Below are 15,327 nucleotides of genomic sequence, written 5' to 3'. Positions count from 1 at the left end.
GTTTTCATATTTCACTTTAGGAACAAACCATATGGGCTTGCCTAGCTGCTATGGCAGTTGCTAATCAAGATATGACTACTGCAGAAATAGCCTATGCAGCAATTGGTGAAGTAAATAACATTTACTTATGTGTATATGTTTGTGTGTTTTTCTTACCATAATTTGTTACTATCCACTTCAAATATTTTTCTTTTTTTTTTTTAGATTGATAAGGTTCAGTACATCAATTCTATAAAAAATCTTCCATCTAAAGAATCAAAAATGGCCCACATGTTAATGTTTAGTGGGAACATACAGGAGGCTGAAATAGTACTTCTTCAGGCTGGCCTTGTTTATCAAGCGATTCAGATCAATATTAATCTCTACAACTGGGAGAGGTAATATGTTTTTCATCAATTCCAAACCTGATTGATCTTAATGTATTCTTCTATTTACCACTTAGTAAATTACATTTTCCACTGTACTTAGTAGTTTCCTAATATCATAAAATTTATTCACAATTATATTGTTGAGTAGTTTGCCATTAAATATTTTTGCCTTCTCTGAATTGTGATTGATTAGAAGTTGTCTGTGAAGAAGTAAAGAGAGTCTAGGATGTCTCCAAAATTTCTGATTTCGGCAACTTGATAGATGATGGTACAAATATTAGCAAATTTGGAAGGGATATTGGATTTGAAATATTTGTGAAGAGATATGTGATGATAATTGATTATTGGACCTGGAGCTCAAGAAAGATTTGAACTAGAGATGTAGATTTAGGAGTCATCAGCAAATGGATGGTAGTTGAAGCCAGAAGGATGGATTCAGTTGCCTGGGGAATGTGTGGAGTGAGAAGACATCAACTACATTTGCAGAATGAGTGAAAAAAAGAGAAATCCAATGAAAGATTGGTATAGGCAGGGAGAGGAGCCAAGAGAGACTTGGGGAGATAAGGAAGAAATAACATAAAGATTTGTAACATGGAGTGGTCTGTAGCCTTCCTCATCACATTAGGCTTTGGGACAGATTTCTTTCTGAGACTCAGTGGCAAGTTGCACTTCTTCATGACATATTAGATTTCTCTACTCATTCTCTCAGGTATGTATCCCTCAGTGAACAAGTCTGTAGTGCTTATATACACCTAATGTTACTGTGTTATAAAGTTGGCATGTTGGAGTTCCCATTGTGGCACAGCAGAAACGAATCCGAGTGGTAACCATGAGGTTGTGGGTTCAGATCCCTGGCCTCACTCAGCGGGTTAAGGATCCGGTGTTGCCGTGAGCTGTGGTGTATGTAGGTCACAGATGCGGCTCAGATCCTGAGTTGCTATGGCTATGGTGTAGGTGGTAGCTATAACTCTGATTCGACCCCTAGCCTGGGAACCTCCATATGCCGTGAGTGTGGCCCTAAATAGACAAAAGACAAAAAAAAAAAAAAAAAGTTGGCATGTTGACTTCTCCAGGTTTGAAATGTCTTTCATCATCTTTATCTCTATCTATATTCAAAAATAACCCATAAATCTTACAATTCCTGGCTCCTTACTTATAATTTCCTTAGATTAGAATATTTATAGATAGCCTATCTCTATCTTCCCCTTGAATAGAAGTAACAAAAAATGGCTAATAAAGTAACAAAAGATAGTTAATTTTGTTATGGACATAAATTTATACATTAATGCTCTATACTCTTCATATAATTCAGCCACCGTGTTTCTATCCTTTATTTACACAAATTTGTTGTCATTGTTTAGCTATATGAAGAATCATGAAAGATATTTTTGGTTCTACAAACATGAATAGGCCAGTTCTTGTCCTCAATTTATTCATAATTCATAAATATTAAAGTAACTAGTTCAGAAAGAGACAGTATGAATAATATTTTAAAACTCTGTATTAAAGAACTAATAGAAAATTGTATATACTATTGTATATACTATTACTAAGCTATGAATTCCATGAAAAATAGGGAAGAATGATATTTATAGCATATTTTCAACCAGTGCTTTTGAGAAAATATATATGTTGACAAATGTTAGGCATTGCTATTTATATAACATGTTATACATACAATAGAAATAAACATACAATATAATAAACATTTACATACAATATAAACATTATACAATATAATAAACATTTTTAAAATCATTTTTATTTTAAAAAGCTTACAACCTACTTAGGAATTCCATTTTATTGACATTAATAGTAGTGAGGAGAGGATCAAGATGGCAGAGGAGTAAGTCATGGCTCTCACCTTCTCCCACAAACAGATAAAAAAACACCTATGTGTAGGATGATTTGCACAGAACATCTACTGAATGCTGACAGAAGACCTTAAACCTCCTAAAAGGGCAAGAAGCCCTCCACATAACTGGGTAGAACAAAAGGAAAAAAAAAGAAAGAGAAAAAAGGAATCAAAATGGGACTATCACTCCTGAGAGGGGACTGTTAAAGAAAAAAGGAACCCACATCCTGGGAAGCCCCCTAACTGACAGGGAGATCAGCCAAGATGGAGGGACCTCAAAGTTGTGGAGAAAAACGCAGCAGCTGGACTGAGGAGGGCAAAGCAAATTGAGAGCCTCGCAGATCATCTGCACCACAACCTTGGACAGCACAGCCTGAAACACCCAAGGTGGGGGCTGGGCACTGAGACTCAGGCCCCAGTGGTCAGTTCCAGGGAAAGGACTAGGGTTGGCTGTGTGGAGACAGCCTGAGGGGCTAGGGAGCCTTGTGCCACAGGCTGGGGAGCGTAATGCCACAGCTGAAGGGACCCTGAAGGAGGTCTGGGCCTGCAGGAGAAGCAAGACCATTGGAAAGGGCAGGAGAAGGGGCAGACTGCTATAGGAATATCTTTCCCTGCGGACTCTCAGAGGGTGGGGCACCTCTAGAACAGGCTATGGGTGGTGAGGCGCCACTTGCTCCAGCTACAGGAGACCAGGTGCCTCTTGTGCAGGCTACACGTGACCGGGTGGGTACCTTTTGTGTGGGCTAAGGGTAGTAGGGGGCTAAGTGCGATGCAGCACCTCTTGCATGATCTACAGGCAGCAGGGACAATCCCCAGCAGCCATCTCAGACACCAGAGGGGGGCATGGCCCACCACCACTATTGGTCTGTGAACAGGCACCACCTGTGGTCCCAGTCACTTCAGAGGACAGAAAAGAAGAGGACACTGCAATTGAGCACCACCCATTGTTGCTCTCACTCCCCTGGGAACACACCCATCCTGCTGCTGCCACTGCCACATGTCCAGGCGCTACCTACACATTCCTGATCACTGTCACTTCCCAGGGCCCTGCAACTAGGAGCAGCCTGTGCCACCTTCCTATGGATCCTAGCCACTGTCAAGAGTCCAGCAACCAGGGACTAGGTGCTAGCCCTGCCCATTGCTTCCATCTTCCTGGAAGCATGCGAAGCACCCTAAAAATAAAAACTAAGCCCTAATAAAATACCCAGGAGTGCTCATGCATATAAATAGCCCTCCAAGACTACAGTAAACTCACAGAACAAAAAAAATATATATAATAAAGTGAAGATGCTCAGGTACCATTACCAATTAAAAGAACAGGAGAATTCACCTGAAGGAGCAAATAATGAAACAGACCTCTGCAGACATGGAGTTCAAAAAGGAGATAGTGGAAATACTGAAGGAATTAAGAACAGATATGAAGAGTAATGCAGATTACTTTAGCAAGGAACTAGAAAATAAAAGGAGGAGCCAAAAAAATTAGAAAATTCATTTGCAGAGATGCAAGCTGAGTTAAAGGCATAAAGAGCAGAATGAATAATGCAGAGGAATGAATTAGTGACTTGCAAGATAGAATCATGGAAATCACCCAATCAAGACAGCAGACAAAACCAAATGAAAGAACATGAAAGCAATATAACAGATCTATGGGATAATATAAAGTGGGCCAATCTATGCATGACAGGGATTCCAGAGGGAGAAGAAAAAGAAAAATCAAGGAAACATATCAAGATACAGGAAGCACAGAGGGCCCCAAACAAGTTGAACCCAAACAGGCCCACACCAAGACATATAATAAAAATGACAAAAGTTAAAGAGAGGATTCTAAAGGCAACAAGAGACAAACAAAGCGCTAATTATAAGGGAGCCCCCATAAGGCTATCAGCTGATTTTTCTACAGAAACACTACAGGCCACAGGAGAGTGGCAAGATATATTCAAAATTCTTAAAGGGAAAAATTTGCAGCATAGAATACTCCACCCAGCAAGAATATTATTTAAAATAGGAGGAGAGGAGTTCCCGTCATGGTGCAGTGGTTAACGAATCTGACTAGGAACCATGAGGTTGGGGGTTCTATCCCTGGCCTCGCTCAGTGGGTTAAGGATCCACTGTAGTGTAAGTCGCAGATGCGGCTTGGATCCCACGTTGCTGTGGCTGTGGCCTAGGCCGGCAGCTACAGCTCCGATTAGACCCCTAGTCTGGGAACCTCCATGTGCCATGGGAGTGGCCCTAGAAAAGACAAAAAGATAAAATAAATAAAAAAATAAAATAGGAGGAGAAATAAAAAATTTCTCCAACAAGCAAAATCTAAAAAAATACAGCAATACTAAACCCATTCTAAAAGAAATACTGAAAGGGCTCCTCTAAATAAAAAAGAAGTAAGAAGAAATAGAGTGGTAGAAATCATAATTGGAAAGCCATCACTGAAATAAGCCAGTATACAGATCTAAAAGGGGAAAAAAAAAAAAAACTATTGTAAAAGAGATGATAAACACAAGGAACAGAAAAAGGACAACATGAAGATGTTAAAAAAGGACCTCAAAATCATAAAATGTGGGGAAGGAAAGTAATAAAAGGTAGACTCTTTTTTTGTAGAATGTTTGAACCCATATGACCATCAGGCTAAAGCAAGCAGATATAGGAAGGGGTTTACATACTTGAAAAACAGGGCAACCACAAATCCGAACCAAACATTACATTCACAAAAACTAAAAAGAAGAGGACACAAGGATAAAATGAAAGGAAATCATCCAACCAAAATAAGAAAGGAACAAAGGAGAAATAGAATCAACTGGAAAACAAGGTTTAAAGTGTCAATAAATACGTTAGATCTCAGAGAGAGGGAAAACAAAATGAAATGGGGCAAGAGCATACTCTGGGTGCTCCTCCATTCCTCCTATCTACCTGGCATCTCCTACTCTTATGCTCTGTGCTTTTCATCTAAACTCTAAACCCGTGGATTTGTCAAGTGCTGGTAGACCTCTGTGCTTGCCTGATAAATTGCTAAAGGCCAAGGAGCAATATTCAAGACTTCTGATTACTATTTATACACCTAAGATTCCAAAACAGCATCTCTCTTCTAGCCTTCTATCCTGCCCAAATGTACATATATTCTAGGGCTGCACCTGTGGCGTATTCTAGGGCTGTTCCTGGGCTAGGGGTCCAGTTGGAGCTGTAGCTGAGGGCTATGCCACAGCCATGGCAACACCAGATCCAGGTCACATCTGTGACCTACGCTGCAGCTTGTGGTAACACCAGATCCTTAACCCACTAAGCAAGGCCAGGGATCCAACCCACATCCTCACAGAGACAGCATTGGGTCCTTAACCTGCTGAGCCACAATGGGAACTCTTGTCCTGCCCATATTTGCTTCCAGAACCCAATTATCCACCTGCCTATTCAACATTTCCACTGGATGTCTTAGATATTTAAGTTCAAATTTATATTTATTCCCTCATAAACTTGGTCCTCTTCCAAAGTAATCTATCTTATATTTTCAGTCTACCCAAAGCTGGAAATTTAGGAGTTACTTTTGACATTTTCCTTATCCTCCTTTTCCTGCCACCTACTCCAGTTGCCAACCATTTGCCCTCCCAAATACCTCTGGCATTCATCTATTTCACTACTAGCACCCTTGTCTAAGCTGATCCAAGTTTTTCTTGGTATAACCTCATCATTCATCTCCCTGCATCCGCTTTGTCCTTCATCTGTTCATTCTTCACACTGTAGTCATAGTGATCTTTTCACATATCACCGCCGAACTCTGACTCACTTCATTGAAGCCCATAATTCGTATCACTTTTAACACAAATATAAAAAACTAGATAAGAATGATTTCAAATAATCAGCAGAAGTAGTTATCATTGCTAAGAAACTTGAGAAACTTTTATGTATTGCCTTCATTTCCACTTCCTACAGATAGTTCTTTAACCAGTTGGCATATTTTTTCCTATTGCATATTCATTCAGCAGATATTTATTAAGCATCTATCATACCAGTTGTATTTAAATATTACATGAAGATCTGCTTAAAACAACAACAACCACAACAGTCTTTTTAGGGCCACACCCATGGCATGTGGAAGTTCCCAGGCTAAGGGTTGAATCAGAGCTGCAGCCACCTGCCTATGTCATAGCCACAGCAATGTGGGATCCGAGCCGCATCTGTGACTTACACCATAGCTCACAGCAACGCTGGATCCTTAACCCACTGAGCGAGGCCAGCATCCTCATGGATACTAGTTGGGTTGATAACCCACTGAACAACAAAGGGAACTCCCACCAACAGTCTTTTCGTGAAATATCTCATCCTTTTTATTGACTTGTTTAAAAGGGCTGCCGAATGGGACAAGGACAAATGTTGTAGTTAAAAATGGAGGCTTTGGGATAAAGTTTGATTTCTGGTTCTGTACTTATTAGCCCCATGATCTTGGACAAGTTACTGAAGCTCTGTAAGCCTCAATTTATTTGTGTTTAAAATAGTGGCAATAATAAAAACTACATGTTTGTTGTCAGTATTATTAAAATAGTATGTGAAAATCTCTTAACATCGTCTGACCCATAGTAAGCCTTCAGTGACTGGTAGCTATTATTCATTCTTCAGGTATTTATTTGAATGTCTCTAGCATGCCAGGTTTTAGGCACTTGGGGATACTGCAATGAACAAAAGCAGCAAATTTCTGTGATAATAATTTTGATTCTAAATGATATGTCTAATATAAAAAGTACAAGTAAGAGGGATAAATATTTGGACCTAAAATAGGAATCAACTTATAACAACATAATCCAAAGAATGGCCTAATTAGAGAGTAGAATAATTCCCATCTGCAAATATATTAAAACATAGGATGAATGATAAAATTATGTGATTGATTGTTTGAGTAAAAGACTTCTACATGCCTATTTATGTAGATGGTGGTCTTTTTTTGAGGGGGGAGAGTGGGCCACATCTTCAACATATGAAAGTTCCAGGGCCAAAGATGGAAGCCATGCCATTACAATGACTTGTGCTGCTGCAATGACAATGCCAGATCCTCAACCCACTTTGCCACAAGGGAACTCTGATGGTGGTCTTTTTAAAAAGACCTTATTTTCTTTTCACATGTATTTCCCTTTTCTCCTGGGAATGAGTAATCATTCTCATAAACTAAGACTTCCAGAACTGGTTTATATTATCAAATAGGGTTTTGAGGTTTGTTTGTTTTTTCTTTTTTTTAATATTCAGTGTTGTATATATCCCAGGCAATTCTGTCAGGGCTTTAATTTGTCTATGTCTTCTAGCAGCAGGGAAAGCCCACATTGGGTATCTTTGTAGACCAAAGCTGTACTAAATGGTAGATTGGGCCAGGGGGGAGTGGGGTGGTGATTAAGCTGTCTAACAGTTTGGATTTATTAAGTCTTAATTACCTTCATCCATCCAGTTCATGAGGTGCAGCAGAGAGTGAGATATACTGGTGTCAAGTTCAGGAGAGGTCCTAGGCATTGAGAGAAAGCCTTTGGAGTAGTTGAGGCCATAGTTATGGCCGAGGTTACCTGCAAGAAGTTAGAGAATGAAAAAAGAGGCAGCAGGCATATTTCTCCTGGAATTCAACACTTAATGGTCTGGTTGAAGAGGAGGACTCAGCAAAAGAGAACAGAAGGGAATAAAAAAGATAGAGCTTTAAAACTATTTATTATCGAAATTTTCAAATATGAAAAAGTAGAGGAAATAGTGTAATGAATCCCCATGTACCCAATACTCAGCTTTCACAGCCATTGATTTGTAAATAATCTCTGTTCCTCCTCTATCCCTACCCACAATTTTTAAAAAGCAAATTCCAGTCATCATTTTATTTTATCTATGAATATTTCAATATGTATCTCCAAGGCTTTTTAATCCAGCCACAATATCATGATCACACTTTAAAAAGTTGATAATTTTATTCAGTGTTCTTATCTCTCAGATTGTCTCGTAAATATTTTGTTTTGTTTTATGGTTTGTTTGATTCAAGGGACAAGCAAGAGCCATACATTGTGATTGGTTGATACTTTCTTAAATTTCTTTTAATCTATAGGTTCTCATTTCTTTTTTGTGTTTTCTTACAATTTTCCCCTCTGGGCCTGTAGAAGTTCCCAAAATCTGGACTTTGTTGATTGAGTCTTTGCCGTGTCATTTAAAACTTGTTCTTTTGCCCCCAAGTTAGCTGTGAATTGATGTTGAATGTAGAAACTTGATTACATTTAGGTTTAAATTTCTTTTTTTCCTTTTGATTACAGATCCATCAGAATTGGTATTAGCTGTATTTTCACAACAGGTCATTTTTTGTGTGTGATGTTAGCAACCTTTGATATTCATTGACCAAATCCATTATCAATTATGATGATATTCTAATTCTATCCTTCCAGAATTCCTGAGGGATAGAAGTATTGGGTGATAAATATATTAGATTGCTTTTAGTATCCCTGAATTTCTACATTTGCTTAAATCTTCTGTTTGAGAAGCATAGTGTTGCTGGTTTGTGCTTCTCATTTATATTTGAATTTGAAAATTGCCTGCAACCTAATAAAATGCAATTCTTGAAGGGCTACATGTAAGCAAGTTATCTATTTGACATTTACTTTGGACATTTGGTGGTAATCTGTTTTCAGAAACTGAAGTTAAGGGAGGTAGAAACTAGAAACTCCAGGTATGCATATTAATCCTTTACGGAAGTATTAATAAAAATAGTATCTGTACTTATACTGTTATAACAAGTGATTTTGCTTCATTCAAGCTATGCAAAAAAATTATACTTTGAAGTTATAACATCTTTTTATATAACTTCCTTCTATTTAAAATCAGAGAGGATATATGGATTTTTTCCAGCCCCATAATCTAATGTTACATTTGTTTGGTTGCCAAATAACCATTTTAAAGCTAGAGACATACTGTTCCCATAACTCTTATATAATTTGGAGTAAATTCCCTCCTAAGTGTGGTAAAGAAACATTTTTTACCCAGTGTGTGCTTTTAGAGAACATTTAAAATAGCACATATCATTTGAATGTTTACTTTTAGCCTTTCTCTTCAATCAGATAATTAATACATATTTTATAATAGTAATAATGACTATAATAATAGATAATACTTAGTATCTAGAATGTAAATGCAAAATTAGGCATCATATTTTGTCCCTTCTACATAATTAAGTATATTGATGTTCCATGACAAAGTATCACTTTGGAATTTTTGAAAAGCTTTAACCCAGAATAGATGCTTGTGTATTCCCCACTTAGAACACTTCTGGTTTTGCGCAGTCAAGAACTCCTTCTCCCATCATGTACAATCATAAAGAAAAAAATGGGAAATGAAACTTCTGAGGTGCTAAAGGGGTGGTTCATCCTACTTTCCACTTGCACATACATCACTGGAATCAGAACCTTGGGATATATTGGGGAGGGGGGGTGATGAAAGAGAGTTAGAAAGATTAAGACATCTTTACTTCTATTTCTCATCTTTTGAGCCTCTGTTTTTTGCTATCTCCTGTATCCTACTTTTGTTCCTCTCTATTCTAGTACCTCTACCTTTTTTCCTATTTATCTTTTTCTCTGAAAGACTTAAAATCACAGAGGAATGAGGGCACTTTGTGAGGAGTTTGTGATGAGTAGCAAATACTGACACTTGGATTTAGCAATATTGTTTACGCCAGTATATTTTTGTAAGAAATCATTGCACTGGAGTTCCTGTCGTGGCTCAGCAGTAACGAACCTGACTAGGATCTATGAGAATGCGAGTTCTATCTCTAGCCTTGCTCAGTGGGTAAAAGGATCTGCCATTGCCATGAGCTGCAGTGTAGGTCACAGACTTGGCTCAGATCTGGCGTTGCTGAGGCTGTGGTGTAGCCGGCAGCTATAGCTCCAATTCAACCCCTAGCTTGGGAACCTCCATGTGCCGCACCTGTGGCCCCGAAAAGCAAAAAAAAAAATCATCATACTGAATTTTGGCATTATCATTGTGTTACACATGACTTGCATTCATAATTTTTCATATTAAGTCTTTAATATCTCAATTGTCTATCAGTTGTCACTTATTACAGACATAGTATCTAAAATGCTTTTTTTTTTTCTTTCTTTTTTTGCTGCACTGCAGTATATGGAGTTCTCAGGCCAGGGATCATATCCAAGCTGCAATTGCAACCTGTGCGCTGGGCTGGGGATTGAACCTACATCCTGGAGCCACAGAGATGCTGCTAATCCTGTTGTGCCGCAGCAGGAACTCCTAAAATACTTTTTAAAGTGACTAGTTTACATCAAACCAAAGCATGCTAAGAATGAAACACATTTTCCTACTGAACACATTGCAAAAATTCTAGTTAGTAGTCAGTTTGTCTAAAACAACAAGTTTATAATAGTTGACTGATAAAACATGACTGGTCATATTAGAAAGCAAGAGAACTTGAGAAAAAAGGTATTTTGACTATTATGATGACCATTTCCCATACTTTAAAACCAGCTGAGGAGTTCCTGTTGTGGCGCAGCAGAAACGAATCTGACTAGGATCCGTGAGGATTCAGGATCATCCCTGGCCTCACTCTTGTGGGTTAAGGATCCGGCGTTGCTGTGGCTGTGGCGTGAACAGTGTAGGAGAGCTATACTCTACTCATTTGTTCCTGACTCACTAATATGAGTTATGCACAGGATCACAGGCTGAGGTGCTATCCACAGTCTACATGTAAAAATAGCCCTGGAACTGAGGGATAATCTTTTCATCTTCCTCCAAATTATCAATATATAGATTTTGTGTCTTTGGTGTTATACTACTGATTTTTAGCAATTCATTTAGTTGTTGTCTGCTATTAAATAATATATTACTTTTTAAAACCTTAGTTATATAGATAAATAGATATTAATTGGATTATAAGATTTAAGTGGCTGTTAACTTTTCATAAGAATCGAAGGCAAAAGGCATTTTGTCAGACTTTTATTATCCCTCAAATTTTATTTTCATAGTATTTTAAATATTACTGTACTAGTAATTTAATATTATAGTATTTAGTTGAATTATTAACAGAATATCATTACAGTGTTACAAAAACACTCAAGATAGTCAAACCACTTACAATGGGGAAGTTCATTCACTTGAGTTTTACTGTGATTTCAATGAATTTTCCAATCAACATTTACCATACATAACACTGTGTGGTACTCACCAAAGAGAAATGAAACCCAGATCTCCCTTCAATAAATGTATAGGTTAGTGGAAGGGATAGATTCATAATGATTATAATACACTGTAAGCAGGGCTGTAATAATAGTATGTATAAAATATTATGTATCCAAGATAAGATATAATGGTCATTTATTTCCATAAGAAGAGCTGGTCAGGGAGAATAGATCATGTTTGGTCTGGACCCTGAAGTATAAATTGGAATTTGCAAGATGAATAAGGTAGCGAATGACATATTGAGGGAACAGCACAGACCCTTTGTCCCACCCTCTCACCCCCAAACTCTACTGCCGATAGAGGCTAACTCAGCAATGCTGATAATCTGTTTTATTTCTCATTATAGGGCACTTGAATTGGCAGTAAAATACAAAACACATGTTGATACAGTGCTTGCTTACCGTCAGAAGTTTTTAGAGACCTTTGGTAAGCAGGAAACTAATAAGCGATACCTGCAGTATGCAGAAGGTGTAAGTATTATGCAGTATTTTATAATGTGTGTCTTATAAGTACATATTATTTAACTTAATGAGACAAAATCTAATACTTCTCACCATAATCTATTAAAAAATCTACTTTTTCCCCTTCTATGTTACCATCTTACATTTTGACTGTATAATTATATTACTGAATATTTTTCTGGACTCATTGCCATGTTTTGATTAACTCATGTCTGTTTTTATAATATTCAGCTTGTGTTAAGGTTGTGTATTAACTGAAATTTTTAGAAAAACAATAGAAATGGCTGGGATAAAGGCTTCTTATACCTCAATTTTGTCTTTCACCAGCTGCCCTTTCTGCTCCAGGGGGTAGATATAAGCACAGAGGGCAGTAGCCAGAAAATGAATACTCTGTCACTTTGCAGATTCTAGGGAGTAGGCTGCAATTCGAGAGGTGCCTAGCCTAGGTAGACTTCACTGCCTAGAACCAAAGAAGGCTAACAACCCCTTTGCCTCTCAAGTTCCTACCAGAATTTAAAGTTTCATCAGTCCAGTTAGAAAATAGCCATTCCAGTACATATCAGCCCACAAGGAGAGCCAGAACAAGAGAGTTTGTCCCAGGGCAGAAATGATTGTGGCCACCTGCCTAGATCCTTCTATACTCAAACAGCAGAAATGGAGCTCACCTCTGGCCATGCAGATCCAAGAGACTTGTAATCCCAAGACCGGGCCAACCTTACTTCCAGCTCTGTGAACCAGTTGATTTCTTTATGCTTTTATTCATTCATTTATTCAAAAAATGTTTAATGAGTACTCACCCTAGGCCAGGCACTACGTTGGGTATTGAATCAGATATGGTTTCTGCCTTCGTGGTTATAGAGCTTATAGACTATGTGGGAGTACTCTTCCTTGGGGACAGAATAAAATGGAATGTTATGATTCATCGTAAGAGGCAGAATATATTAGAGGAAGCTTGAGAAGTGGTAGAGAGACAAACCTACTAAAGGCAACATTATCCATTTGCTTTACTTAGACTATTGAGTGTCATGATCCACATTTCTGAACTTCAGAAGTTTTCAGGGTAATAAAGCCTTTGGGGCCAGTCTTAGTTCTGCAGTGCAACTTCTGGATCCAGGGTAGACACAAGTTGTGGATTTCCTGGTGGAAGGGACATATTTATAGAAGCTCCACAAAAATTGTTTTGTTTGATTCAGAACTATTTACTATTGATATTAATCCTTTGGGAGTTTGGGCTCTGAGGGCTTCCCTCTAATTCACAGAATATGACAGCAGCCACCACCACTACAGTGCTCAGCACCCAGAGAACACCAGTCACTTAATCTTATTTATATCAGTTTTGAAAATATGAGAGTATGTTAAAAATGACACCCACCTTGGAGTTCCCATTGTAGCTCAACAGTAACGAACCTGACTAGGATCCATAAAAACGTGGGTTTCATCCCTGGCCTCGCTCAGTGGGTTAAGGGTCCAGTGTTTCCATGGACTGTGGTGTAGGTCACAGATGCGGCTCAGATCCGGCATTACTCTGGCTGTGGTTGTGGCTGGCAACTGTAGCTCCGATATGACCCCTAGCCTGGGAATTTACATATGCAGGTGATGCCTTAAAAAGCAAAAAAAAAAGAAAGACACCCACCTTAAATTTACTTTATTGTATAGTTTTTAAGTGAATTGATACTCCACTGCTTCCTCTTCATTATCATTGTCATCAATATTTTTTTCACTATGTTCACATTAGGCGCTTTTGAGGACATAGAAAATGTAGTTTTACCCTCAAGGAAATAATATATCAGATAGTAAAAACTTAACATTCTTATCTTCCTCTTCATTATATATGTATTCAATTATTACTAAAATATAATACCTCAACACAGGAGTAGCAACGGTGTTCAAAGTGGAATAATCAGAACAACATGGATTTTTTTTTTCGAATTTTGTTTTCTTCTCATCCTGAAACTATATAGGTTACTTTGACTCCCTTTGGCACTATGTTCTCGTTTCCTACTTTTCTTCTTCATCGATGTAATTTGGAAGTTAACTAGAAATCATAAAGCTGTATTTTAAAATTATCTTTGACTTAAAAATTATCATAGCCAAAATTGTGATTGTATAAACTCTTTATTTCAGAACTAAGAATTGAATAGAAAAAGATAATTTTAAAAACACTGAGGGAGGAATTCTTTTGTGGCACAGCAGGTTAAGGATCAGGCTTTGTCACCACAGTGGCTCAGGTCTACTGCTCTCTGGTCCAGGAACTTCTGCAGGCACAGCCAAAAAAAAAAAAAAAAAAAAAGAGAGAGAGAGAGAGAAAAGAAAAGTGGAAAAATTAAATAAATAAAAACACTGAGAAATTTATAATAGAATCTGGTGAATTCAAATGGGCTCACAATGCATAACATAAAAATTTATGAAAAGTGAAGTTTAACATGCATTCATATTTATAAGCAATGAAATGTCATTTGGACATTTCTAGTTTAAAATATGGAAATCTGAGATCTGTACACGGTGTACCATCTTCTAAGAACCCATGAGAGTTATTATACCTGACCTACAATGGTGTTCAGTAAGTATTTGTAAAATAATTTTTAAGTCTGAATCTACTGAATACATACTCTGTGCAAGAAGAAAGTATAAGAACCAGGAAATGTTTAAAGCATTATGCTAGGAGAAAGGGAAAAAACAGTGAATTTTCTATACAGTAGAAATTGACAAAACAATGTAAATAAACTGTAATAAAATTTTTTTTAAAAAAGAAAACGTGAAAAACAGGAGAGAAAATAAATAGTGAGAGATTGTTAAGTGATAGATCATTTGCTCAGTAATTAGTTACCTTTTATTCGTTCAATATTTATTGAGTGCCTCCTACAGACAATGTACTCTCCTTGGTGTTTGGGATATAGTAGTCAACTTGGCAGACACTGACTCTCATGAAACATATTCAAATAGAGGCGATAGTTAAGCATACAGTTAATTGTTAATTTCAACTGTGATATTCGCCTTGAAGATAGTGTACATGGTCCCATAAGTCTTTACGAATGGGAAACCTGCCTTACAGTGAGGGGATCAACAAAGATTTTTCTAAGCAAAGCAAATGCTATTTGAACTGAGCTCTAGAGGATGGATAGTAGAATCTGACTGAGGGTGGACGTGGGGATGGACATGTTCTAGGGAGAGGTAAGTCTCTAAAGTGGGAAAGAGTAGCAAAGCACAAGGGAGATTGACCTGAGGGTTTCATAAGGCAAATCAGGTATATTGAATTTATGTGAAGATTAATATAAAGTTATTGAATGGAAGTAACATGATCACTTTCCCTTTTAAAATCCCAGTTCCTAAATAGAGACAGAAACATAATTTTCTACAAATCTTTTTTGCCCCCTTTGAGAGTTGTGTACTTAGTATTTGTTAGTTTTTATTTAATTTAATTAATTTATATACCCCACAAAATTATCTCTTTTGGGGGAGGGGC

The 15,327-nt window shown here is 37.6% G+C and overlaps 1 protein-coding gene across 10 annotated transcripts in view; it reads left to right on the top strand.

Annotated features, from left to right (window-relative positions):
- Positions 1-15,327, top strand: part of IFT80 (intraflagellar transport 80) — a 134,865-nt gene that overhangs the window by 107,505 nt on the left and 12,033 nt on the right. For all 10 annotated transcript variants that reach the window (XR_014824242.1, XR_014824240.1, XR_014824243.1 and 7 more), the window contains 3 exons: positions 21-110; positions 205-377; positions 11,750-11,873. Coding sequence is in view for 6 of the 10 variants with exons in the window: in XM_021069732.2 (XP_020925391.1) it covers positions 21-110; positions 205-377; positions 11,750-11,873 (387 nt within the window). In the remaining 4 variants the exon portion in view is untranslated. The remainder of the gene's footprint in view (positions 1-20; positions 111-204; positions 378-11,749; positions 11,874-15,327) is intronic.

This window comes from Sus scrofa, chromosome 13, assembly GCF_054392235.1.
Source record: "Sus scrofa isolate SSC_HxYL_T2T_F1_AM1 chromosome 13, Sscrofa_HxYL_maternal_Yorkshire_Landrace_v2.0, whole genome shotgun sequence".
Lineage (NCBI taxonomy): Eukaryota > Metazoa > Chordata > Mammalia > Artiodactyla > Suidae > Sus > Sus scrofa.
This window is presented reverse-complemented; position numbering and strand designations above follow the sequence as displayed.